The 27,107-nt window shown below is 47.6% G+C and overlaps 2 protein-coding genes across 24 annotated transcripts; both read right to left on the bottom strand.

Annotated features, from left to right (window-relative positions):
* Positions 1 to 2,760: 2,760 nt before the first annotated feature.
* C1qtnf12 (C1q and TNF related 12) lies at positions 2,761 to 7,136 on the bottom strand. The gene is given in 8 exon segments (NM_001108000.1): positions 2,761 to 2,983; positions 3,235 to 3,313; positions 3,440 to 3,530; positions 3,707 to 3,815; positions 4,294 to 4,445; positions 4,537 to 4,657; positions 4,775 to 4,891; positions 6,716 to 7,136. Coding segments are annotated over 8 exon segments (927 nt in total). The 5' UTR covers positions 6,875 to 7,136; the 3' UTR covers positions 2,761 to 2,884.
* Positions 7,137 to 10,963: 3,827 nt separating this feature from the next.
* Ube2j2 (ubiquitin-conjugating enzyme E2, J2) lies at positions 10,964 to 25,385 on the bottom strand. Of its 23 annotated transcripts, none has more exons than XR_015619601.1 (10): positions 25,051 to 25,362; positions 23,981 to 24,161; positions 22,868 to 23,030; positions 22,084 to 22,139; positions 20,178 to 20,308; positions 17,292 to 17,332; positions 13,427 to 13,529; positions 13,198 to 13,341; positions 12,261 to 12,341; positions 10,964 to 11,584 (listed from the first exon to the last, which is right to left on the bottom strand). XR_015619601.1 is itself a non-coding variant. In XM_087548565.1 (10 exons), exons 5-10 carry the CDS (start codon positions 20,306 to 20,308, stop codon positions 11,300 to 11,302), a joined length of 780 nt encoding a protein of 259 aa, XP_087404691.1. In that variant the 5' UTR covers positions 22,084 to 22,139; positions 22,868 to 23,030; positions 23,981 to 24,161; positions 25,051 to 25,362; the 3' UTR covers positions 10,964 to 11,299.
* Between the last annotated feature and the right edge of the window lie 1,722 nt (positions 25,386 to 27,107).

The following is a 27,107-nucleotide window of genomic DNA, read 5'->3' as shown; positions in this document are numbered from 1 at the left end:
TAAGGACTCTAGTAAGCTTTGCACTATCGCCCATCAAAGTAGCTGGCATTGAAGCTGCAGTCAAGTGAAACACAGATCTCTCCAGACAGCCCCAGCCTGACGCCACAGTGGGGGTTGGGAGTAGGGGTCCAGAAGAAAGGTGGAGATGGGTCAGTGGCCAAGCTTACTACTACAAAGACTGGCGCCATCCACACCACCTCAGTGCCTGGTTTGGTTGACCTGCCTCACTGCCCAGCAAGACCCTAGGGAGGGGCCCTCCTATCGTACCTCAAGGAGGGTCAAGCTCTTGGGTGAGAGATAACAGCACACACACTTTGACCTCTTCCAGTGTCTACTGCCTCACCTTACATGCCGCCCACAGGCCTTTGAGCGGATCCCTTTCCTCTGCTGTATATTTCCTTTTGGGAGATCATTCCAGAGCAAGGGAGATTCTCCCCTGCTCAGCCTTGAAGACAGAATTCTGATGGCCTGCCATGGTTTTATCTTGAGAGAAGTCAGGTGCCAACTAGAGATAGTATCTTGGAAGCTCAGCCAGCTGGGACATCCTGAAGCTAATATTTTATTCTTTGATGGGAGTTTGCCAGAGACAAAATAGTGTAGGGCTAGAGGGGCCTCACATTAGTCACTGTTCCTACCTTGAAGACTGCAGTGGATGGGCTGCTAGGTCTACCCTGCACATCCTCTGATCTTTGAAGAGTGGTTGCCACTACTGGGGAAGGTGGAAAGAAGGGGAACTCCTGCCTCGGCCTGGGCCCGTTTGCCCAAATGTCGTCTTACCACATTTGAGCCTGCAGGTGCTCTCCAGAGTGGTACATAGTTAGTTGCCTAAGAAGTGGGCAAGCTTGTATATTGCTTATAAAACCCTTGCGCTCCCTTCTGTTCCCCCGTGTATGGACTCCTCCTCATAGGATACAGGTCCCACAGGGGCTCTGTGCTGATTAGTTTGTTTGTTTGTTTGTTTGTTTGTTTGTTTGTTTTGCCAATTTGACCAAGCTAGAATCATCTGAGAAGAGAGAAACTCAATTGAAAAAAATGCTTCCATAAGACTAGCCTGGCCTGGCCACGTGTGGTGGAACATGCCTTTAGTCCCAACACTTGGGAGGCAGAAGCAGGCAGATCTGAGTCCTAGGACAGTCAGAGCTATATAGGCAGATCCTGTCTCCCCACCCCTACCCCCCCAAAAAAAAGAAAGGAGAGAGGGAGGGAGAGACATGGAGGGGGGGGGTCCAGGTTAAGCAAGTCACAAGGAGCAAGTCAGTCAGCAGCACTCCTCTGTGACCTTGGCTTTATTTCTTGCCTCTAGGTTTCTGCCTTGAGGCAGACTTTCCTTATTGCTGGGATATGATCTGAGAATTATAAACTAAAATAAACCATCCCCCCCCCAATGTGTTTTTTGATTATAGTGTTTCATCACAGCAATAGAAGTCCTGAGACAGAAATTGGTACTAGGAGTGGGATGCTATTGTGACAGACCTGATCACAATGTATTCTGGGGAGGATTGCTAAAGGACTTTGGAACTTGGGGCTAGATAGCCCAGAGTTTAATGACTTACAAGACAATGCTGAGAGCAGTTCAGAAGATGGAGGCCTGGTTTGTAAAGTTTCAGAGCGAAGTTTGAGTGTCCCTAAAAGATTATTATCAGCTATTTGCTTTATTTTTTTTTAATTAAAAATCTTTGGTTCTGGTTAGCTAGGGCTGAAGAGTTGGCTGTTATTAACAAGAGACTATGACCACTAAATTGAAGTCTTTGCCTGCTGGGATAATTGACACAGGTGAGTTGGAGCTGAAGAATCCTTTTGATTAAGAAGAGACCACCATTACTGAGGGAAAATCTTTTGGAAAGCATTTCTGTGGGGTCAGCACACAGAAGCTGTGATCCAGAAGCAGCCAAGGCTGTACCTCCTGCTAGCAGCTGAACTTGGTAACATGTGACAGTTTCCTCAGGTGATGCTGGTTTTGAAGGCATGAAGGGTCATAGAAAGCAGCAGAGACCTGGCACTTTTCAGAGGCCATTGATAAAGGTAAAGACTTAGTCGAAATAAAAGCTCCAGAACTGAAGGGGTAACTGAGAGAAGTTGAAGTTTGGAACATGAGGCTCCCAAAAGAGAGCCCAATTGCCACGGAGAACCCAGCATTTTGGAGATGTCAAGGACAACAGGTATGGGAGCCATCCTGAGCCTATGAAATAAGCCATCTGTGCTGTGGGTGGCAAAATCGAAGTGGAACTGCCAAGACCCTTTGGAGAAGATGGTGAGTGGATCCCAGACATGAAGCACTGAACTTTTATACTCTTGGGCTGTGGCTGTACCCTGGTTCTTTTCTCTTGAAATAATAAAGCATTTAACTTGGGCAGTTTGTTGTTGTTTTGTTTTGTTGGTTTTATAGAGAGGTTTTGGCTATTGTTGAGAAATTTTGTACTTTAAGAGAGACTTTGGATTTTTGTTTTATTTTTCGAGACAGGGTTTCTGGAATGCACTCTGTAGACAAGACTGGTCTCAAACTCAGACATCTGCCTGCCTCTGCCTCAGGGTCAACTCAATCCCCAGCAGGGAGAGAAACTGCCGGGAAGCTTCGCTCCCACCACTGGCTGGAGTCTATCTGGAGACCATGTGAGAGGACTTTATCCTGGTGCCTCTTTGGTGCTACACTCTGCTCTGGAATCACATGTGGACAATCTTCGGCTTGCTGTACCTCTCCTGTTCATAACTTGGCCACTCAGTTTCCGTTTCTACCAACACAATAACCAGATGGCACCCAAGGGTGATGAAGACGTTTGGAGTTCTTTATTGCTATGAAAACTATTAAAAGGGGGAGTAGTCCTTTTCAGCTCCTCTAAGAAGCAAGGTGTTGGCTCTGCAATCCTCAATCATCTCTTCAGTTCCTCTACGTACCCAAAAGCATCCCGGAGAAGCTGGAGCCGTTCTGGATGGTGAGGACTGCCCCAGAACTGTTGTCCACGAACACAGAGACATACTGTCCAGACTAAAGACGTCACAATGCACATCATCATTAGTGGGTGGTCCCAACCTAGAAGCCCACCCATCCATAGGGATAGCATTTGGAGCCAATACTCCCCAACGGTTGATGCACTAGCCATATGGACCTAAAAATACCTTGACCAGGCAGCACCCTCTCCTCCTAGGCACAAGGAAAGGTTCAGAGGGCTGGAGCAACTACTTGTACTAAGCTGTAAGGCCCTCGCAGGCAGAGAAGCCCACCCACCTGTTGCTTACCTGTAAATACAGCAGCCCCTGAACCTGCACGGTGAAGACCCTGCTGTTGCTCTCCAGGCCTGACACAGCCTCCAGGGACCTGGGCGTAGCACCACAAGGCATCAGTGTAGAGGCCACTGGCCCATGGTGCCCAGACACCCCTCAAGGTGGCTACTTGTAATCTCAGTCCCAGAAAAGACCCCAGAGGACTACGGGTGAGACTCACGTATGACGGTGACACAAGGACTCAATACAGATGAGGACACGGACCGTGTCCCGGGTACGTAACCGGCCTCTGCCCTGCAGTTCACTGTGGTCTATGGAGAGGGCAGTGGGTGGGTGGGGGCACTTCAGGACACTGCCCAGAACAGGCTCAAGTGTCTGCCAGGGTTGAGGGTGGTTGGCCCCAAGTGGAGTAGATGGCATCTCTGAGGTACTCACCCTCAAGGGATAACCTACCCACCGCCCATACTGTATATGTAGACTGGCTCACCCACGTGCAGGCTGGCAGAAAACTGGAAGATGGCAGAGACTGGCGCTGTAAATCGGCCCAAGGACAGGCTCAGGCCAGATCCCCGCAGGAAGGCACCCTGGGTAGTAGGCTGTGGAGATTAGGAGATGTCTAGCTGCATTTGGGGCCTGGATCCTCACCATGTACCCGTTAGCGAAGCGAGGCACCTATATAGCCCAACCCGAAACAGGTCTTTCCTGGGCCTCATTCTCTTTGTGGAAAGGACAGGGCTGACCTGTATGCATACACCCATGTGGGCCTTAGAGCAAAGGCTCCAGGCTCCAGGGGGTGGATAGTACCCCAAAGCTAATAGAGGGGATGGCAATTCTAGGCCTTACTTCTGTCTTAGTACAAGGTGAGGCACACTGGAGCTCCTGACTTCAACAGAGGCTGGCTCTCATCCTCTACGATAGTATCTCTAGGGCACAATGCAGGCATGTGTCCAGCAAGAGTTGTCTGGAGATATCTGTGGGCCCATCTTGCCAATAAGGGACTACTCCTGTATCCTGTCCTCTGGGTGTATAATCCCCACAGACATAAATATTATTTTGACTTGTGCTCCCACTCACAGCCTGGAATCCTTGCAGTTCCACCAGAGTCTTCTTGTCTACCGTCACAGGGCCTTTCAAACGGCAATGGAAGGCCTCGACCACCAACCGCTGCCTGGGTTCCTGGGGTAACAGCGAGTCCGGTATCCCTGAGAATCGAAGTTCTGCGGCCTCTGTGGAGAGGGCCGCTTTGGGTCAGGTCCCTTCTAGTCCTGTAAGAGCTTCCTGGGCTTCTGAGAGAGGCTGGGTACAGGGCAATCTCACCTTTCAGCATCTCCTGAAATTCCTGCAGCAAGGCCTCTGGGGTAACTTCCAAACCAGGGGAACCAGGTGGACCAGGAGGGCCAGGGGGTCCTGGGGGTCCTGGGAGACCTGAGAGGCCTCGCTAGAAGAGGTAAAAGAAGTGAATCCGAGTAGGTGCCCCCACCCCTGACCGCCTTCCCTGTGCTGAGAACCTGAAAGGAACCCATAAGGGCTGGTCTCACATAGCTCAGGGCCTTACCGACTTCTTGTCCCGGCCACGGCACCGTTTTCTAGAGGCCCCATCATCCGGCCGTCGGACAAAGTTCAGCCATGTCATGTGGGCATCTGAGAGCTCAGGTCCAGAGGCTTCCGGCGGCTGAAAAGCCAGAGAAGCAAGGCTAGTGTACTGACAGCCAGGCCCCCGGCCTCTGTCCTAATAGACCCCACAGATATCTGTGAACTTTTAGTGGAATATTCGGGCATACACAAAGATGTCACTGGAATAACTCGGGTCATGGCCCAAAGGGACTCTCCCTGATCAGAACCTAGATGTCTCCCCATGAGTGTGAGTGTTAGGGGCGGGAGGAGGGAATAGGCAAGGTGAGGTCTGGGCCTCTGTGAAAGCAAGAACCTGACACTAAAGTACCTGGGGCCTTTGTGAAAATGACCACGATCCCTCTGGCCCTGCTCCATGAAGAAGGGCATAATGGACTCATATGGGGCAAGCCTGGTGTGTCTCTAACAAGAGGTTGGCCTTAAATGAGGTAAGGTAGTTACAGACACATGGGCATGGCTGGGGAGAGTATGCCTGGTAAGGGCCAAGCCCATCTCTGGGGACAATTAGGATGTGGAGGAGATCTATACGTCAGGCCAGCAGTGTGTGGAATGCACAGGACTGTGGCAGCCACTAGCCTAGCTGTGACAGTCTGGTTGTTCCAAGATGTTCCTGCCTTCCAATGAAGTAAGCCAAGGCTTCTGGCACAGTCCAAGGTCAGTCCTGAGTAAGACCAAGGTGGCTGCTGGAGATCCTAATTGGAACTAAAGATGTTCTCTTCCAGACAGGTTAGCAGGCTAGAAAGGACTTGCAAACACTGCTTCCCCCTTGGGTCCCGCCCTGGGACAGATGCAAGGACATCTGCTTGACCCCTTGGCACTGAGAGCAGCACCAGACACTGCTGAGTCAAGGGCAAAGACTACAAGGAGATGTAGAACAAGCCCCACCCCAGCGCAGAGGCAGGGGCACCTGGAGAGTGAGTTCACAGAGGCTCTATCCCTGCTCTATCTTCTCAAACTGTCTACTGTCCTATCTTTGGAAAGACAACCCAGGGCAGGGCCGAAAAAACTGCCTCCACTCAACTGGGTGGACACAGCCTCCCTTGCCTAGTTATCTCCAAGGACGGTTATTCAGGACCCAACACCTGCAGAAGCTACTAATAAGAGAGGTCATAATCTGCCTTCTGCCTGCCCACAGCTTAGAATCCCTCAGCTCTGCTCACTCTGCCTATCAGGAAAATGTGGCCTCAGGCTTGAGGTGCTTTGATGTGGGCTGAGAGGCAGCCAAGCTAGCCAACACAGAGACACCCTAAGAAGGAGAGATGCAAGGATCAAAGATTCAGAGCCAGGAGAATCCTGTTTGGGTCAAAGCTATTTCCCTTCCTGACCTGAGGGCCCACAGGACGGCTGCAGTAGGGACTCTGAGACAAGCGCTCAGGAGATTCCTGTCTCTAAAGGACTGGAAGAACAGGGTACTTTGCATGTAAGTTGCCACAGCAGAAAGGCTACCACAGGACCCCTGGAAAACACAGGGGACAGGTTAGTCAAGCTACTTCCTATTTAGAAGTTATGATACATAAGGTGACCCATTCATTTACCAGGATGCCCGAAGTCCTTTTCTGCCCTCACTTGAGAAAGCAATTATATCTAATGGCATCAGAAAACACACTGAGGCTTCAAAGCGTTAACCGTTGCCCCACCAGGAGTCCCTCTTGTCAGACCCACCAGGCATGGCAGAGGGAAGCTCCCCCACAGGCCAGGGGGACCGTCCTGACTGCAGCAAACTCTAAGCCAGGACCAGTGGTCAAGGTCTTATGCAGAGCAACCTGGAAATAGGAGAGCAAAGCTGTCGAGGTAGGAGGGCTAGTCTGAGCTTTGACGCTGTGCCTAGAGCTGCATACCTACATGCTCCCCTGCCTCTGCCTACCTTGATGGAGCCTGGGAATCCCTCATGGCTGGATGTGGTAATATTGGGAGAATCCACACGCACAACCAGCTGCCGAGGCTTCTTGAGTTCCTGTCGTGCCCGGACTCCTGCAGTCTGTAGCCAGAGGAGAGCTGCCGCAGCCCAGCCCCAAGCCCACATGGCTCAGTCTCCGCAAGTAGAGGCTTAGGGATAGGAGCCCCGGCCAGTGTGCTCATGGGGGCGGCGGCAGGCATTCAGAGCCCCTGCGCGGGGGCGAGGCCCAGGGACGAGCCCAGCAGCCGCTGGTGCATGTCTGCAGGAGGAGTCAGAACTCTTCGTCTTTGCCGTCCTATCCTCCTGCTCAGTGCCCTTGCCGGCAACTCTGCCACCAAAAGAGACCTCCTTCCTTCCTAAGCCTCTCAGGCTCCAAGGGGAGGACTCACACAGGGAACTTCCACCGCATGGAAGGCGGGGTAGGGCAGGGTGGGGCGGGGCAGGGGCGGGACCCCTATGACCAGTGATTCCATCACCCCTTTCTAAGGAGATGGGAGGAGCTGGGTTGCTTCTCCCCAGCCCAGTCTCTGGTCTCCTCTCAGCAGGATTTCTATTTAGTTAAGCTGGGGCTGTCAACTCTCTATGGCATCTTTCATACCCACACCTCCAAGGAGGTGAATCCAAGTGATTCCTTCACTTTAGGAAGCTGTGTACAAATCTCCCAGACTTTACCCCACATACCTCATTCAGGCCCAGAAGCAGCCCTACCCTAAACCACAACAAAGGGCCTGGAAAAGTAGGACTTCATTACCTGGTTGCTTACCCCTCCTAGCTAGTGGTCCTCCCTCTACTTACATGAACCCTACCAGGCTGACCTTGGCACGGAGCCTGGCAATGGAGTGGCTGGTGATCTATCTTCTAGTCTGTCACCCCACTGTCAGTCCCCTAGGCCTGTCTTCTAAGAGATTAGCACAGGCCCAGGTTACACTGCAAAGGAGAACTGGTCCTTGTCCACCTGTGACCAATACAATTTGCCCCTCTAGTACTCACAAGTGACAATGTCAGGTCTCCAGAGGAAGGTCCTTCTGAATCACCTTCAAGTTGCATGTTGGTTAGCTAAGAACAAGCTGAGCCAACGAGTACCTTGGGTTTGGTGATTATGGCCCTTGTGAGACTGGGCCAGGATTCCCAATAGCCAGATGACCTCCAACTGGTAAAAGTAGTGGGTCCAACTCCTCTACAAAGGAACTGGAGCTGCACCCCCTACACACACTGACTGGTTGGTCCCAGTGGGTACGGGTCCTGGTAAACAGAACAGAATGTTCTAGAATACAGCCCCCTCAATTCTCACACCAAAAAAGTGAAAGGTGATCAGCTCCAGGCCACAGAGAAGCTTAAAAAATAAAGCAGGGGTAGGGGAGAATGTAAGGGAAGTGTCCATCCCTCTGCTCCTGGCTCCCAGGCAAACTGTCACCTCCAGGAACAGCTGAAGCTAATCTTGGGAGTGTTTCACACATACTGTCAATGCCTCATGCCCTCAAAAGTGTCTCTGGTCCTTACGTTTACTGGTGGGACCACTTTGGATAAGTACCAGCATTTGATCCCCAACAGTGACCTGTACCGTGTGTGTGTGTGTGTGTGTGTGTGTGTGTGTGTGTGTGTGTGTGTGTGTGTCTGTCTGTTCACGCATGCCAAGAAAGACAGCCTCTATGCCCCAAGTTCAATGATCAGTTTTTGGAGAAGGCAAGTGCCTCAGCCCAGAAACCTCTTCAAAGCACCCTGTTCTTCTGATCCACTTATATCTTGGTGGCCCAGCCTTTCTTAGTGTTTCTGGTAATAGGAGTCCCCAGCTCTGTCTTTCAAGCAGTTTATAAGCAGGTAGGCTAGAACTGCCAGGGATACCACAGTGGACCTCATTTTGTGACTAGGGATGGACTCAAGTTTCCAGCTTTCCAGCTTCAACATCTCCCAGCCACAAACAACTTGGAAAATAACCAAAAGAATCCTACTTTGGTTCACGAAAACCCTGATCAAGGTGGCCTCCAGGAGGATCACATACTGGCTCTCAATCCCAAGCCCTGGAGAAAACAGCTCAATGGGAACCTACTGGCCCACTATGTGTGGATGACCCTCCTTCTCACCCATGCTATAATGAAATCCCCAAAGGCTGCTTGGGCCTAAAATAATAGCCCTAGGAGGCAGACAGAGAATTAAAGGCCAGCCTGAGCTACATAGTAAGTTCAGGGCAGTCTAAGCTACATGAAGCCCCATTGAAAAATCCCCAAAGGCTACCTGAGCGTTCCTTTTCTCAGAAGAGAACACAGGTGGCCAAGTGGGGAAATTTTCTTCCAAGGTGCCCCTCTCTTTAAATAACAACAGAGTGTGAGCACTGGGAGAGGCTTTTCATCTAAGATCTAAAAGAGGGCAGTCCAGGTGCCAACTACCATCCCTGTCCGTCGTCCCCCTGTGTCATCCCCCCCCCCCCCAACCCTATCCCCTGTCAGTGACTTCTCCCAAAATGGCAACAAGGTCAGACATGCTTGAGCCAATGGGGTAAAAAGTCAACTTTTGTTTGGGATCAGCACAGGCAACACACTTCGGATATTACAGGGTCCTGCAGCACTTGAAAATACTGGAAGCTGGGGCTAACCTGCCAAGTCTTCACAGCATTCTTCAGTCGTACACTAAGTGCGACACCTTGTGGTCAGAGAGCAGGCTGCTTTTTACTTCTACTCTAAGAGCATGCACTTTCTAAGGTTTTCTCTTTAATTCTGGGCTGTTAGGAGTTGAGATTTCAGCTGGACAGTGGAGGCCCACGCCTTGAATCCTTGGGAGGCAAAGGCATGTGGATCTGAGGTGGAAAACAGCCTGATCTATAGAGTGAGTTCCAGGACAGCCAGGGATACATAGAGAAACCCCCCAAACTCCCACAAAGGTGGTGTTGGGGGTCGGGGTGGAAGCTGAGATCTCAAAGAACTAAATTTGATGATGTTCTGTCTTGGGTTGGGGAATTTAGCTCCGTGGTAGAGGGCTTGCCTAACAAGCACACAGCCCTGGGTTTGGTCCTCAGCTCTGGGGGGAATGCGGGAGTGCGGGGATGGGGGGATGGGAGGATGGGGTGTGTATGATAATGTTGTCTTAGGAGAACTTCAGGAAACAAGAATTTGGAACTGATATTAAAGTTACGTAAGTGCAGTGGAGCACTCCGGGACCAGGGAAGGAAGCACATCTCTGTAGGGCCCCGCCCACTATGACCATGCCAGGCAGACACCTCTCAGCCCTTAGCTGAAGGCTGTGCAGGCCCAGCCAGGGGTTCTCAATCCACCTTTTGGCATCAGCAACATAACCTCCCCTCAAGCCAGGCATGAGCCTGGGGAATGACCCTACCACAGAAGGGACGTTAACACAGACATCATGGAATTAAGAACAAAGGTATAACTAAAGACTTTTCAAGAGAGGGCTACACGGTATATACTAGTTATAAATTACAGAGCTAAAGGTTATCACATGAGTGCACTTCAGCGTTACCACTGATCCCTGAGAGGAGCCTGGTTAAAGCCTTTTTGGAGCCCCTAGTGATGACTGACGCCCAACATGGATGTCACTCCCTCCACCTGGTGCCTTACAGGCATCAGCCTTCCCAAACTCCTGCAGATACACTAAGCGAAATGCCAAGGAGACGACCGTGAGGGAGGCAAGCGACTGAAGGCTGAAAGCTGACTCAAACCTGCTGTGCTTTCTGGGCCGTTTCCCTTTCCATGATCCATAGAGATCAACATCTAACATGGGCCGGCCACCTGGGAAGGAAGGTGCAGCCTTCTTTAAGATGAATGAAAACCTGGAGAAGCAGCAAAACACATAGGCCCAGTCCACTGTCTGCCAACATAGGAGGTTGGCTTCTGGCCAACTAGACAGAAGGAATCCAGAGAAAAGGATAGAGGCACCAAGGGGTCCTACTTCTCCATCACTCAAAGGAGCTGAAAGAACAGAGAGGTTGACAGCAATACCCGGGCCAACCCCCAAGCCGTCACTGCAGTCCTCAGCCACTGTGGTTAGAGAGCAAGCAGATTCTTCTACCTTAACAGTAACAGAACTAGCACTTTGTGTGGTCCTTTCTCTCACTCATAAGTGGTTTTAGTGAGGCCAAATCAGTCCTCTCCTAGACCCTCCCACCTAAAGCCACTACCAGCCAGCCCACTTGGCCCCACTGGAGGTTTATAGCACTGGCCCCACCAGGAGGCCTTCAGCTCCTCCACTAAGAACACACACAGAGTATTTGATAGGCATTAACGTTTTATATTTTTAAGTGACCAAATCTAATAAAATGAAAAACAAAACAAAACAAAACAAACAAAACAGGTTTACTAAACAGGTTCAAAAGACAACACAGGAGATAAGCAGTAAAACCAAAGCGTGAGTGGCACTGTCCATGTCAACCTCCAATCTCCTCCAGATCACATTTTGGTTTTTGCTTTCTGTTTAAGGTTTTTAAAAAGTGAAGCCCAGGAGTCCGGCAGGCCACCCTGTGCTCAGCAGCATGTCCGTCTCGCCTGCATCAAGCTCTGGCCCCTGTGTCCCTCAGCAGCAACTGCAGGTTGTGGCTTGTGAACCTCACTCCTGTGCTATGCTTCTCAGCACGTATTTGACCGTGTAGGCAAAGGCCGCAAACCCAACTATAACAAACAAGTTCGCCAAAGCGCCGCCCAGGAGTCCATGATGCCTGTTGGCCTGTGGGAGCCCAGCAAGGTTTGGGCCAGCAGCAGGTGCATGCCCATTGAGGAGCTGGATCCCATTCTGGCCACGGTGCATCTCCCCATCAGGAACCACGTCTGGCAAAGGAAGATTCTGGGGCCTGTTACTTAGTTCATCTTGTGCTTTCTGTTTCTGTTTAATTTCCTGAGAGAAAAACACAAAAACCCTCAGTTGTCTTAACCTGTTCATTTGGGAGCAGAACTCAAGTTTTTATAAGCTCAGATCTACCACCCAGAACACAGTTCTCCATTCCTCTGCATGAGATCCTAATCTGAATGAATTCATCCCATTTTACAGGAAAAGAAACCAAGCAAGGCTTCAAAATCACTATTCTTTGCCTGAGCCAAGTGGCAGCAATGGTGAGTAACAATGAGCCATCAAGGACAGACCAGGGGACACTTGTGACACAGTACATGCCCAGCCCTTGTAGGAGGCAACTGATGTATCTCCTGGCCACTGATGGTGGATCCCCTGAGGTATGGTCACTGATCAGCAAGCTTCATACCTTTGTGGGGACAAACTGAGTCCCTAACATTTGTGTATGTTGCTCAGAGTCCCCCCCATCCCGAGACCCTGTCGTTCCTGCACTGTAGGGTCCTGGAGAAGAGCTAGCTCTGTCACCCAACAGTGTGTACATCTGGAGGTTGCCCAGCACAGACCCCTCTATGTCCTACAGCAACCAGGGGGGCCTGCAATCCTTCTACGACACCTAGAGGAACACAGCAATAGACACAGAAACAGTTTCTCTTTGGAAAAAATCAGATCTGAAAGTGTTTTTATAAAGGAAGACAAAACTAAGTTCCAACTTTTGCTTTCTTACCTCCACAACTTCAGGAAATAATTCACAGAAGACTTTATCTTTTAAATTAAACACTAGACTCTGTGCTGCCAGCTGTTTTTTCTAGGAAGAAAGAGAAGGGAATTATCAGCTAGAAAATTACTTTTGTTTTGTTTGAGACAGATTTTGTCTGTACAGTCCTGGCTGTCCTGGAACAGACTCTGTAGATTAGGCCATGGACAAACTCAGAGATCCCCCCCTCTCTGTCTCCTGGGCGCTGAGATTAAAGGCAGGTGTGCACCAGCATTATCCACTGACTTTACTTCAATCATCGTCATCACCATCGTCATCACCATCATCATCGTCATAATCATCAAAGAGCTGGATGTGGTGGTGCACACCTGCAATCCCAGCACGTAGGAGGCTGAGGTATGAGAATCACTACAGATTCAACACCAGCCTGTTCTGACATCCTATGCTAAAAATGAGATCCTAATAGCAAAGCAAAACAAAATCTCAAAACAGACTCCTGTAGTCAATATTATAGAAAGCACCTAAAATGCTTTTCTCAAAAATTAGTCTTATGAAGGCTTATTTATATTTTGTTATCAATAAACATTAAGCAGGATTCCTATCTAAACATTAGAGAAATAAAACAAGCAGGAAACGTGTTGTGTCCCCTCATCAAGCCTTACAAAGTCCCCTGAGGAGTACAGGAGCATCAGTGATGCTTAGCAAGAAGCACAAGCTGAGTTGGAGACAGAGATGGACGTGAGGCCAAGAGCCACGGCCTGAGGCAGCCAAAGCAGAGATGTCTACAGTGTGGCCAGGAACAGGGAAATGGTTGGTGGAGGTGGAAGACCAACAGAGCCTCCACCTGCTCAAGAGGAAACTGTCTCATGTCTCAGGACACAATCAGCCCAGGATGAAAGGTTGGAGGCCACGGTGCCACAAGGCCCCGGGCGAGCCGCTGCCACACCTCACCGTGAAGTCCGATGTCTCTATGCTCCCCAGGGTGGGGCCTTTCTCCACCATAAAGCTCAGGAGCCCTGTTAGAATGGTGGAGACGGACCACGCTGGATTCCATGTATCTGGATGGAAATCTGTGATGGAGAGACACAGCCTGAAAGAAAGGGATTTTGTAAGCGAGAATGCACATTTCCCATGAGCACAAACAGCTCAAAGCATGGCATCACCACGAAGCTTACCTTGTGTTGCACTTAAATCTTCCATTGGGGGTTATCATGTAAATACTAGGAGGCTTAAATGGAAATTCTCTGGGAAAAATTAGTTTTCCATGATAATAGCCACCTACGCCGAAAGAAAAGTAAAATATCCTTGTCAGTAAGCCTCGTCAACATCCAGTGCAACTGCTTCAACTCCCACCAACCTTACCTAGTTTCTAGCTGGCATCCCAAGCCCGTGGTCTCCCACTACCCTCTCCCTATGCTGGCTCACAGGCTCAGCCAACTACTGTCTTTATTACTCTCCAGGGCTTGCGCTCTCGTCCAACACTTCAGCCTGTCCCCCAGTATCTGACTCTCCATCTTTTACACCTATACCCAAGGAGTCTTTAATTACCACTTGTTCCACTAAAGCTATAAAACAACCCTAATCTTCATGTTCCTCCCTTTCTGAGAACTGAGTCATTAGAAGACAACTTGCTACAAATCCCTGCCTCCTCCACGACTTCATCTGGTCCCTAGCAAATGCATTCTGAGCACCAGCATTTGTCTGCGGGGATGAAAAATAAGAAGCACCCACTTGCATTTCAAAGAAAAGGACCATAAGAATAGATGTCAGGCAAGAGCCTGGTGAAACCTACACAACACATAACATAGTGCAAATTAGGTAAGAAAACAAGAGGCCACTGGACTCAGACAACTACTTACAGAACATAAATGAGGGTTGAAGAGATGAATCAGAACTTTAGAACCAGTTATGCAAGCATTAAGAAGATTAGAGTTTGCATTCTAGAACCCACAGAACAAGGTAGTATGGTTCTGTGTATGTCTGCAACTCCAGCAATGAAGACTGCTGGGGCTTGTTGGCTACTAGTCTAGCAGAAAAAATTAGAATTCCAGGTTCAGGAAGACCCTGCTTCAAATGGAACAGAGAGACCTGACATACTCCTCAAGCTTCCTCACATAAGTGAGTACACCAGCACACACGTGTACCCCCACCCACACTGAAATCTTACTCTTTGTATATAAACACACATTACTTATTGATAGGTTATGCTTGTGATTAGGCCTAGGGTCTTTTGCACATGCTAGCAAGAAGCCTACCACTGAGGTATATCCCTAACTTAAGACACAGGTTAGACTACAAAGAATACTCAGTGTTTATGAGTAGCCAAAGGCCTCACCTTCAAAGCATGAAGAATATTTTTACCAAATGATCACAGCAAGACAGACCCGTCCCCCCGAAATAGAAGCGCAATTCTTACGTTGGGACAAAGGTCAGCAGAAGGCCCTCTACAAGCCTAGCCAAGAAGAGCACAAAGAAGTCTATGAGGGATGGACTGAAAGCATAACCATGGCCCAAGTCTAGCAACAGAAACCCAGAGAGCACAGAACCATAGATGCCTTTCAAAAAAAAAAATGTTTGGAATCTACTTTGTCCTTTCGTGAAAAGTTTAGAGTGAGCCTTTAACATTCCTAAAACATGAATAGGATCGCATCAAACCCACAATTAGCAAATTTTTAGCAAATTTTCCAAAGGAAGTCAATTTTGTATTCTTGGGATGGGTATGTCCAAGAGCACTAGATATAGGACTGCCATAGAGCTCAGGACAAAAACGTGGAGCTGCAGAGGAGCCCCTAGGAAGGCAAGGAGGGACAGCTCAAAAGCCAAGGAGAGAGAACACATCAGAAAAGCAGTCAACAACAGCAACATATACCAGAGGACAAGGAACTGAAGACTGAACAAAGCTCTTCACCTACCAAAGGTTAGTCCCCACTGAGCAGGGACAACTGAAGAGATGCATTAAAGAGGTTCAGTAAACTGGCAGCCTAAGGGACAATACCCACAGACAATACAGAAGAGGATAAAAAGATGAGTAGGGGGCTAGAGAGATGGCTCAGCGGTTAAGAGCACCGACTACTCTTCCAGAGGTCCTGAGTTCAAATCCCAGCAACCACATGGTGGCTCACAACCATCTGTGATGAAATCTGATGCCCTCTTCTGGTGTGTCTGAAGACAGCTACAGTGTACTCACGTGTATAAAATAAATAAATAAATCTTTAAAAAAAAAAAAAAAAAGATGAGTAGGGGGTACCAGCATTGACAGCTAAGACACTAGAGTTAAAGATTAGAAAATAGGCCAGGGTTCAGTTGGCAAGATCTGGCAATCTCCAAGGCTTTCTGCTCATACAACCTTCAGAGTTACCCTCTCCAGCCCATCCCCACATCAGCAAACCTTGGTCAGTATGGTGCTACAAGAGATCTTGTCACATGGTGTTTAAATGCTATTTAGTTTAAAATTTAAAAGCAGGCTGGCAAGATGGTTCAGCAGTACCAACTGCTTTTGCAAACCTGAGTTTGGCTACAAGTCCCCATATAGCTATTCAAAACTGTCTATAACTCTCCTTAAGAGAATCCAACACCTCTACTGACTTCTATATATAAGCTCCTGCACACAAACGGTGCCACATGCATATATTTATGCACACATACAGAAATACATTTAAAAATTAAAAACAAAACCCCAAGTAACTTCAAAACTCATAGCAGTACCCATAGTACCCCACTAGAGAGCCACAACTCATTTCTACAGATGCGTGCATATCAAACACACAGTGTGTTATATTTTTACCAACTATTCAGAAGCCCATCTGTCTCTTAAGAGACTGACCAAAAGGAATTCCAAGGACTCCTCGGGACGCATAATTTGTATGCCTCCCTCACTTCACCCACACCCTATTGCTATGGGGCACAGGCAAGTTCTGGTGTCAGCATCATCACCATGGCATGCATACACATATATCTCCACCATAGCCCCTGCAGACTCATTCTTCAGAACAAATTACCCCAAAACTTGGGTTCCTGGACCAAAGAAGAACCCATTACTTGCCTAGCAAGCGCAAGGCCCTGGGTTCGGTCCCCAGCTCCGAAAAAAAAAAAAAAAAGAACCCGTTAAAGAAGTATAAGACAAATTAACCTGAAAGAGTTTTCCCTTTTTATTCTCAACCACCCAAGCACTCAACCAAATGTTCCAGGCAATAGTTTTCTTTCCTTTTTGTTTGTGCTGAGAATGGAACCCAGAGCCTCACAGACTCAGATCTCAGTGTTCCACAAGATTCCCACTAGGTGAAGGCCTGCTGCTTTTGCCATCTGATGCTGGAAGCAGAGGCACTACCCATCTGGTCAGTGCTCTGCCTTGGGCTCGCCTAGAGATGTCAATCTTGCTACAGGACTCTAGAAATCTATTGACTGACAGTTTCAAGGCCTGATTTGTCAAAATCCCTGAGGATCAGGCCACCAGGTCAACAGTAGAAGGCAGTAGAGAGGTGAGACCCTGATAGGGCCTATAAAGACCCTTAGGACTCCCCCTAAGCTTCACATGCTTCCCTTTAGCTCAGAGACTATTCTGACATTAAAAAGTATCTAGCAGAACTTTTTCTCCACTTTGACTTTAGAAACAGAAGGATATCTTACTATTTATTCCAATCCATTTTTCACTGGGCTGGAGAGATAGCTCAGTAATTAAGAGAACTCTGTTCTTGCAAAAGGACCCAGGTTCAATTCCCAGCAACATCTAGGTGATCACAATCACCTAGAGCTCCAGTAACCTGACTCCTCTTCTGTGGGCCCCAGGTACACATACATGGTGCACAAGCAAATACCCATCCATACCCATTAAAAAAAAAAAAAAACTTTCTTCACTTCTAACCAACATAAGAGGCTGGGGAAATGCAGATGGTTACAGTCTAACAAAACCAAAATGAGCAAACATTTCTAGGACTTAAGAGAATTACTAGGATGAGATTCAAGTAAATATAATTTTACTACAAAACCAAAATAGAAAGACTGTCATTTACACTGAAAGGAACAACTCAGATTTCCACTAACCTTCATAAGGAGTCATCTCAGGGCCTCGGACAACATAATGCCTAACAGAAAGAAAGAGAGAGAGAGAGAAGCAAATTACTTGATTTGTGTACCATAAATTCTCTAAAACTACAGAATTCTCACAAAAGGTTTGACAGTGCAGTTTGGGGGCAATGCCCACAACCCCAATAAAAAGAGGACAATTCAGCTCATGCTGAATCTCTCCTAGGAGTTTGGTGTTTTGGTGGGTGGCAGACACTAATGGCCACTCAAACAGAACCCATATAAGAGAGAAGCTTTATATGCTGTGTGGAAGCATCACCAGTCAATAAAAAAAAAAAAGGCTATGGCCAATGAATTGAGACAGAAGAGTCCCGCAGAGAGGGAAATTCTGGAAAAGAGCCAGGCAAGGTAAATTCGCTCCAACACTGGAGGAGACTGATGCATAAACCTGAGAAGAATCCAACCTAAGTAGAAAAACTTAGGGGGTTGGGGATTTGGCTAGGCAAGTGCAAGGTCCTGGGTTCAGTCCCCAGCTCCGAAAAAAAGAAAAGAAAAAAGAAAAAAAAAAAGAAAAAGAAAAACTTAGACTAGAATAAACTGGATTACTGAGATATGAGCTACTTAGGGAACATAGCCAGGACTGCTGGCCTAGGCATTTATCCAAATATAGTTCAGTTTCAGATTCATTATTTCTGGGAACAAAGAGGCTAGAGTGGATAACCAAAGTCACAAACCTGGGCAGCAGTAAGTGCCTAATGAGCTTCTTCAGTGACACAGCACATGTGCTATCCAAGCCTAGTTTTGGGGAGCTATCTGCACTCCTATGAACTTCACCCCACATACCTTTGTTGCTTTTTTGGTCTTTTTTGTCCTAGCAAATCTTAAGTGAGAGTTGGTGAGATGGACTAGTGGGTAAAGGCACATGCTGCCAATCTGGTAACCTTAGTTTGATTCCCAGGATTCTATAAAGTAGGAGGAGAGAACTGACTCCCCAACTGGCCTCTGACCTCTCCACATGTGTTGGCACCTATGTATCCACCCCATAAACACAGTAAAATGCAATAAAAAGATTGATTTAATTTAAATCAAGCAAGTCCTTCCTAGCACATAATCAAATCGAAGGCTAGACTTAAGAGACCTATAACCAGCACACGAAGAGGAGTTCCACAGACTGGAGAGATGGCTCAGTGGTTAAGAGCACTGACTGCTCTTCCAGAGGTTCTCAGTTCAATTCCCAGCAACCACATGGTGGCTCACAACCATCTGTAATGGGATCTGATGTCCCCTTCTGGTGTGTGTGAAGACAGTGACAGTGTACTCAGATACATTACATAGGTAGGTAGGTAAGTAGGTAGTTAAAAAAAAAAAAAAAAAGGGGGGGTTGGGGATTTTGCTCAGTGGTAGAGTGCTTGCCTAGGAAGCACAAGGCCCTGGGTTCGGTCCCCAGCTCCGAAAAAAAGAACCAAACCAAAAAAAAAAAAAAAAAAAAAAAAAAAATCCCACAAACCAGGTAACAAGTAACCCATCAATGAACCCTGTCCCCATATCAGCCAATTATCTCCTAGGGACCACATCTAACTTTTATCTCTGGAACATGGTTAATGCCACAAAAGAGGCCCCTTATACAATTCTGTCAATGACATCCAAACTGCAAAACATTTCTTAATTCAGGAAAATTTTTTTCTGTGGATTTGGAAAATTCTAAAAGTATTAAAGCATTTTTTTAAAAGATCAAATCCATGAAAGCAAGAGAAATGTCTTAAAAACAAAAGAAATAGGACCTCACTACACACTATTGGCTGGCCCAGAACTCAAGAGATTAACCCTGCCAACCGAATGCTGAGATAAAGGTGTGTGCCACACCCAGTGAGACCTGCTGCTGAGTCAGGGCTGGTAATGACCATTTCCATGGAGAACGTGAAATCTCCTAACTCTATCCTTTTTGCTTTTTTTCTAACAAGGTTTCTTTGTGTAGCTCCAGCTTTCCTAGAACTTACTCTGTAGACCAGGCTAGCCTTGAACTCAAGAGACTCAGAGATTTACCTGCCTCTGTCTCCCAAGTCCTGGGATTAATATGTGCCACCATGCTCAGGACTTCAGACTTTTTTTTAATTTGAATTTTTCTAGATTTATTTATTATATATATGAGTATGCTGTAGCTGTCTTCAGACACCAGAAGAGGGCACTAGATCCCATTACAGATGGTTGTGAGCCACCATGTGATTACTGGGAATTGAACTGAGGACCTCTGGAAGAGTGCTCTTAATTCTGAGCCATCTCCCCAGACTTTGCACTTTTGTTTTTCTGTTTTTTGTTTTTTGTTTTTTTTGTTTTGTTTTTTCCGGAGATGGGGACCGAACCCAGGGCCTTGCGCTTGCTAGGCAAGCGCTCTACCACTGAGCTAAATCCCCAACCCCCCAGACTTTGCATTTTTAATGGACCAAAAGAGCTACCATGCACCAAATATTTTCCACAAGCTTGATCACTGTCAGTTCAAGAGTTAGGAGCACTCGGCCTAGGCCAGGATCAAGGATCAGTGTCAATGTTGTCACTAATGTTCCCAGGGTAGACAGCTAATTCCACATCTGATAATGTGAAAAAGCAAAATGCAGCCTAACCCTAAGGTACCTGAGCAATATCTGAGAGATTCATATACCCAAACCCCACAGTAAGTACTACCCCAGGGTAGAAGATTTCTTTTAGCCCTAGCCTAAGCCAAGAAAGAGTATAACACTCTTGACATGACACTCATTGTAAAGCCCAAAGTACTGACAGGGCTCTCAGATATCCATCCATCACTGAGTTACCAGACTGTCTCTAAAATGACCAAGCCCACCAGCTAGACCACTACAGTACCTGCAAAAGAGTGACTACAGTGCAGTGTGAGCGGGAGTGCAATCTTACCATTCAAGAATATTTGAAGGGAGGGGCTCTGCACAGATGTAAGGCACTGGGTCTTTCTTAATTCGAAGGTAGTCCTGTTTCAACCTTTGTGTCGCAGTTGTTGGAGCTCTCTTATTGCTGTTACTGCTCATCTATTTAAAAGAGAAAAGAGGGCCTCTCTATTTACAAAGAACAAAACAGACAAAAGATTTCCTTACTATAAACAACTTCAGCAGAAGAATAGTCTGCTTCCCTTTCTGCGGCCCACCCACCATCAAGTCCTTCCCTCAGTTCTTTTCTAAATGCCCCTACCACCACCACCACTTTCATTTATGTAACTCGATACCAAGCACCTAACACAGATGCAAGGTAGAAAGAACCATGAGCTACATTACAGTCCTCCAAGAATTTGCATGGGACATTTCATCCAAGTGGGGCCTGGGTAGGCATACTGAAGCCAGCTTGCATAAGCTCCAATGAGCAACTATTCATATCCTTTAACTCTGATCATCAACACCTCCATGATGGACATTTCACAGCAGAAAAATCAGTGAGTACTACTGACCCTTCTGGCCCTGGAAGCCTGTTATACATTTATCATTGGTCACAAGTAACAACGGCGGGGGACAATGTGAAGAGACAATGTGAAGCTAAAGAAATGAAATCTTCAGAGATCTAGATGCATGGACTAGACAGAGGGGAAGGCATGTTTAGGGGACTACACTGGTCACATGTCAAGCAGGAGTTTAAATACAATAAAGGACAAAGACAAGAGGAACCAGAGGGGCAAGGCCAAACTTCCAGAACCCTAAGAGTCTTAGACCCCAGCCTTAAGGAACTTAGGGCCTTCTATTACAAAGGTCACTCAGGGGACACAACATAGGGCAGCAGTGAATACATACAGGGAGGGAAACCCTGAAAATGCTAAAGAGAAGGAACTGGGGCTTTGACGGTATCCCAGTAAACAGGGGTAAGTGCTTGCCAGACAAGACTGACGAAAGCAGCGGGTTCCCCAGAGCCCACAGAATGGAAAGGAAGTAATTGCTGCAAGTTGTCCTCTGACCTTTACACGTGTCCACAGACATGCACACTCATGCACACGTGCACCCAAACAATAAATACAACTCAAAAACTTTAAAGAGAAAAACCAGCTAGATATGGTAGTGTACATCTTTAATCATACAGCAAAGGAGGCAAAGGCAGGTAGATCTGACTTTGAGGCCAGCCCAGTCTACATAGTAAGACTCTGTCTCAGAGACAAAGGGAAGACTGAATCAGACTCAGATCCCTCAGCTCTACTCAAGAAGATGGGAAGAGACAGTGGTAGAGGGACGAGGGGTCTCATTGTCACAGATTCAGAAGAGCTCTTACTTTTCTCTTCATAATTTAAGACAGAAACACATACATAAAATTCTACAACTAAAAATAAAGCATGAGTATCACTAGTCTAAAATGACTGAAGGGGCCATTTGGGGATATACAAATTAGAAAAAAGATAATGGGCTGGTGAGATGGTTCAGTGGGTAACGACACTTGTTGCCAAGTCTGATGACCTGAATTCAATTCCCAGGATCTATCAGCAGAAGGAGAGAACTGATATTACAACCTTTCTCTGACTTCTGCGCACTTGCATTGGCATACATCTCCCACTGCAAAAATAAATGTATTTATTTTACATTTAATTGAAAAATAGATGAGCTTGGCTCTAACAGAGCAGCTAGACATGTGCAGTCATTGATGGCTTTATCTTTTGACACTGGAAGCCCAGTCTTCTCCAGTACGCCTCTTCTCGCCATCACCAGGCCAGTCTATCCCTAACCTGTCTCACACAGTGCTATCTGATCCTTTTAACCACGACTCTAGACACCAGCAAACATCAATTATGGCTAGTAACCCCCAACCTGAGCTCCCCACTAGATAAACCTACCTTTGTATGAATTATTCCCAGCAGATAGCCACATGTTCTTTCACTGTCTTCAGTATCTGCTTATACATAGTTAACAACCTTTAGCCTAATTTCTTGGTAGACGCCATCACCACAGACTGCTGTATCTGCCTCCTCTACCAGTACTGACACCTCATGACAACCAGGGCTCGGCATGTGCTTACTCTGTACCCTCAGGGCCTACAGAGGGTGGGTTTGGCTAGGGTTATCTACCACAAACCCTCATGTGCAGTCTCAGCAAAGGTGCCCATGTGGCCTCTCAACAGGGGAGGGGATATTTCAAAGAGCCCTAATCCATGCATGACTTGTTTAAGCCCTTCCAATCCCAGTAACCATAGTGCAGGAACACATTACTTTCCTGTCAGGTACAAGGCCCTCCAAGCTCTTCACACTTCAGTTCACCTTGTACACTAACATCCATACACTTTATCCATCCCCTCCCCACCAAAGACAGCAGATAAGTGGCAACAGCTTTTTTTCTGCCAAACCCTTAAAAAAATAAATAAATAAATAAACCCACCTCGACCTAGTTTTCATAGCACCTAGCAAATCCAACCTTCCCAGCCCAATTGGGACTGGTGGAAAATACACCCACATCCTTCCCTACCTGTTCTGAGCTACATCCATCAGGGGCCTCTCTGATTCCCCTGGTCAAACTCCTCCTTTCCTGTCCTTTACAACCTCACAACCACACCACCACCACCACCCCATCACCACCACCACCCACCACCGCGCCCCATGATCTAATAGTATAGTGCACAAAAACCTTTCTGGCAGAATCAAGGGCTTTTGCCTGATGCATCCAAGAATGCTCACACCAGGAACAAGGTTACAGTCCAGCATGGCCAAGAAATGCTTCCAGAAAGCATTGTCCCCAAGTTCTTAGCTTCAGAAGCCATGTGGGCCAGAGAGCTCAACTTGCCCAGCACCTAGTAAGAAACAAAGCAATATCCAGTGATCCACAAGCAGAACTACAGGCCTTTTCTTTCTCTTATGTTCACCCCTGAAGTTAACACTCCAGCATTTAAAAATAACTTCATTGAGTAATTCCAACACAACCATATTTGGATTCAGCTAAGTGACCAGATAGGATGCGTAATCAAAGTTGAGGGACACACACAGGAAACTAGAGGTTAGTTGTGCCAGGGTATAAATGTGATGCAGTTGGTTAAGTGCTTGCCTGACATGATGAAGACCTGGGTGTAATTTCTTGCACCACATAAGTAAAGCATGGTTGGTATAATCCCAGCAGGTAGAAGCAGAAGATCATAAGCTCAAAGTCATCCTAGGCTATACACCCTGATGGCCTGGAATACAAGACAAGATCGAAGATCTTGTCTTGAAAAAAATAGTTTAGAGCAGTGGAACCACACATCTTTAATCCTGGCACTTGTGAGGCAGAGAGAGGCAGATCAAGGCCAGCCTTATCTACAGAGTGAGGTCCAGGAAAGCCAGGGTTACAGACAGAAACTGTGTCTTTAAAAAAAAAAATTTTCTTTTTTTTTTTGCCCAGTCAATCACAGGATGAAAGTCCTTCTCATACTTTGCTTTTAATGTTTTTTTTTTTTTTTTTTTTTTGAGACGAGGTCTCACTGCATAGCTCTGGCTGTCCTGAAATTCACTATGTAGACCAGGCTGACCTCAAACTCAAAGATCCTCCTGCCTCTGCCTCCCAAGTGCTAATATTAAAGGCATCCGACACTGTGACCAGCTTTTACTTCTGTTTTTCCTTTCAGCACTGGAAATTACACCTAGAGTTTCACACGGAATAAGCAAGCATTTTATCACTGGCTGCATCTCCAGACTCAAACTTGCTGCTAAGCGTGTAAAATCCTATTTATGATTCACTACTCTGTTGTCCTAAGTGCTCCTCCTTTACCTCAGTCAGAACAGCAATATCTTTCATGGCTCTCCTAGGAGATGGAAGGTGACAGGAAGCAGCCAGTCACTAGCAGGGCAGCAGGCTTTTTTCAGTCCCTCATCACGGTGCCAAGGTGGTAGTTCTTTTTTCTTCTGGACACACAGGTTAGGTGACCGTGGGAAATAAGACTGTGGCCTGACTGATCAGAAGGGAACATGATGCACCAAGGCCAGGGTTTTCGGGGAGTTTTACCTTCTCCAGGATTACTTCATAGGCTGGAGGAAGCCAGAGGCTCACAAAAACAGCCACAACACCACTTTCTTACACACGCGTGAGACTCGAACTGAGTACAGTAACAGCATGATGTGCAGAGTAATGACTCCAAGTTCTTAGACCTCTCGCTGAAGATCATACACAGGCCTTTCTAATTAAATAAAATCCTAAAATTTCTTTTTTTTCCTAAAGCTACATTATCATTACATACACCTGGCATGAGTAAAGCCTTGTACCACTACTTATAAAAAGGTATATTCTTATGCATTTGTTAGCTTACAGTGGACTATGACCTTATCTCTTCCAAGTCGTCTACCTGGGTCTGATAAAATGTGGAGGACTTGACTTAGGTTAAACATACACCTTAAGTGATGTATACTAAAAAGGAAGTGAGGTCACTGGCTGAGAGTCCGCAGCTAGCAAAGGTTGAATAGTAAGGATCGACCGTACTCACCCCGACCCCCGAAAGGGGTAGGGTCTTGTTCCGGGCCCAAGTTCCACTCTTACTGCCAAAGGTTTTGTTATACTAGTCTCAAGGGCATAACTTTGAACTCGTTCCTTTGGGGTTTATTAAGTAGTCTGAGGTTCTAACTGTTCAAGGTGAAAGGCGGCACTCAACGGCCACCACCGCACAACACAAGCTCACAGGATACGTTTTTAAAGATCAAAACTGGTTCCTCCTCGGAGTATTTCAAGTGCACCAACCAACAGGCCTCTTCGTGGGAGAATCTGCCCGCGTGGCAAACCAAATAAATCCCTAATCTGCCCGACGGACCAACCCCAGCCAAGTACCCCAAACGCACTCAGTAACCGACCTCGGGTCCGCGAAGGGACGCTCCGGGTCCGGACACAGCCGGCGACGTAACGAACGGGACCCGACGTGTGGAGTCCCCGAGTCCCCGCCCGCCGCTGCAGCCGGCTCCGGCGGGGCGAACGAGCGGCCCAAGGCCCCGCGCAGCCCGCGAGCGCTCACCTCTCCCTGAGGCCGCTACCGCGTTCAGTTCGCTGTGGCCAAGGCCGGAGCAGGGTGCGGAAGAGTGGGGCCCGCGCCGTGAGCCGCACCCGCGCTGGGACTAAGCCCACCGCACCCGCCGCAGCCTCTCCGCTGCTACGGTCGCTCAGCTTCCAAGATGGCCGCTCAAGGGACGGCCCAGGCTCGCTTCCGCTTCCGGTGCGCTGTTTGCGGGTGGAAGCGCTTCTCTAGGCAGCTTGGTGGCGGGCTCTACTGTCAGTTCCTAGGTGTCTCGGGGTAGTCTCGGATTTATGGCTATAGTTGCGTCCCGCTACTGCGCAAAGGGTTGCTGACGCGTGCGCACTGGACAATAGCTCCGGGGGCGTTGTAGCTCCTGTTTCAGGGATCTGAGCTAGTATTGCCTGATCCCTCCAGGACTCTCCCGAGACTTAATACTGTCTGGCCGACTCTCCAGGAACTAGTAAGTGGCTGCGGGGATCCCGCAGTGCTTCCGACCCCAAATCTCGGACCAGTCTGGGAGACTAGGCCCAGAGAAAATATGACCCGTGAGTTCACCATGAATTAGGACCACCGGCCACTTTCTGGCCCAGAATACACTCTTGTCTGCCCTTAAAGCAGTTAAGTACCGGGCCTGGGGATTCACTCAGCCCTCCCTCGCTACCCCTCTAGCCACGAAGACCCCTGTGTACAGCGCAATTGATGAGCATAGGCGTATCCCGCACTCCAAACCCGCGACACCCCCCAAGCCCTGGGGATAGCGGTTCTTATAAAAATAGTTCCTGTGTTTCCGCACCAAGTTTTCCACTCAGTTCTTGAATACCATCATTATGCTCGAGGACATTGCTCTAAGACGGGTTTTCCCTCTCCTCAGCCTCCTTCCTGACCCTGGGGAGGGGAGGCGTTACAGCTTGGTAATTTGGCAGACTATCTGGCTGGTGCTGAAACAGGAAGCTGCCAGTAGGAATGTTCTGAATACTAGTTTGGGCCCAGACTTCTCCAGTTCTCCATGCACACTCCTGCCTCGCTGCTGCATTCCTAGAATGCTGAAGTTTGTTCTCATGTTGGTGAGATACGTCACACACACACACACACACACACACACACACACACACACACTATGTCCTTGACTCAGCACCTTCCCTTCATTTGTCTGTGAACACTGTGCATAGGCTCCAGAAAGCAAAGATGGATGTGGCCAAGTGTCAGTGTTCTGGGTTACAACACACTGGAAGATTGAAGAGAGACACTGCAGGATGAATTTAGGTTTCTCAACAGGGGTTGGGGATTTAGCTCAATGGTAGAGCGCTTGCCTAGGAAGCGCAAGGCCCTGGGTTCGGTCCCCAGCTCCGAAAAAAAGAACAAAAAAAAAAAAACAAAAAAAAACAAAAACCCTAATTATTAGGCTTCTCAACAGCAGGGGGATCAACCTCTGCAGGAATGAACCCAGAATCCACATTGCAAAGCCTATTGTTACACAAAAGGCATTTTTTGCAAGTCAATTTGTGCATACCAAAACCTCTTGTCTGATCTAGGAGTAGTCAGAAGGAATTATAGAGAATCTCTTTGTGATTCTTGTGATTTCACTGCACGGGAGCACCGTCTGTCAATTTTTTTTTTTAAAGCCTATGTCAATGACCTGAAGCAGGAAATAGGAGGTGGCAGTCCAGCAGAGAGAGAGAGAGGAATTCTGGGAAAGAGTCAGGCAAGGGAGATCATCAACCCCCTCTGCCCCACATGAAGAAGCCGGTCACATGAAACTGAAGGAAAGGTACCCCGCCAAGTGGCACAACTTAGACTACTCTACACGGGATAAACTAGCCAAAGCTATATTCCTATATAAAAGCATGTATTCCTATATAAGAGTCTCAGAGTCCATTATCTCAGGAAACTTGGGCACAG

This window comes from Rattus norvegicus, chromosome 5 (assembly GCF_021556685.1).
Source record: "Rattus norvegicus strain SHRSP/BbbUtx chromosome 5, alternate assembly SHRSP_T2T, whole genome shotgun sequence".
Taxonomy (NCBI): Eukaryota; Metazoa; Chordata; class Mammalia; order Rodentia; family Muridae; genus Rattus; species Rattus norvegicus.
This window is presented reverse-complemented; position numbering and strand designations above follow the sequence as displayed.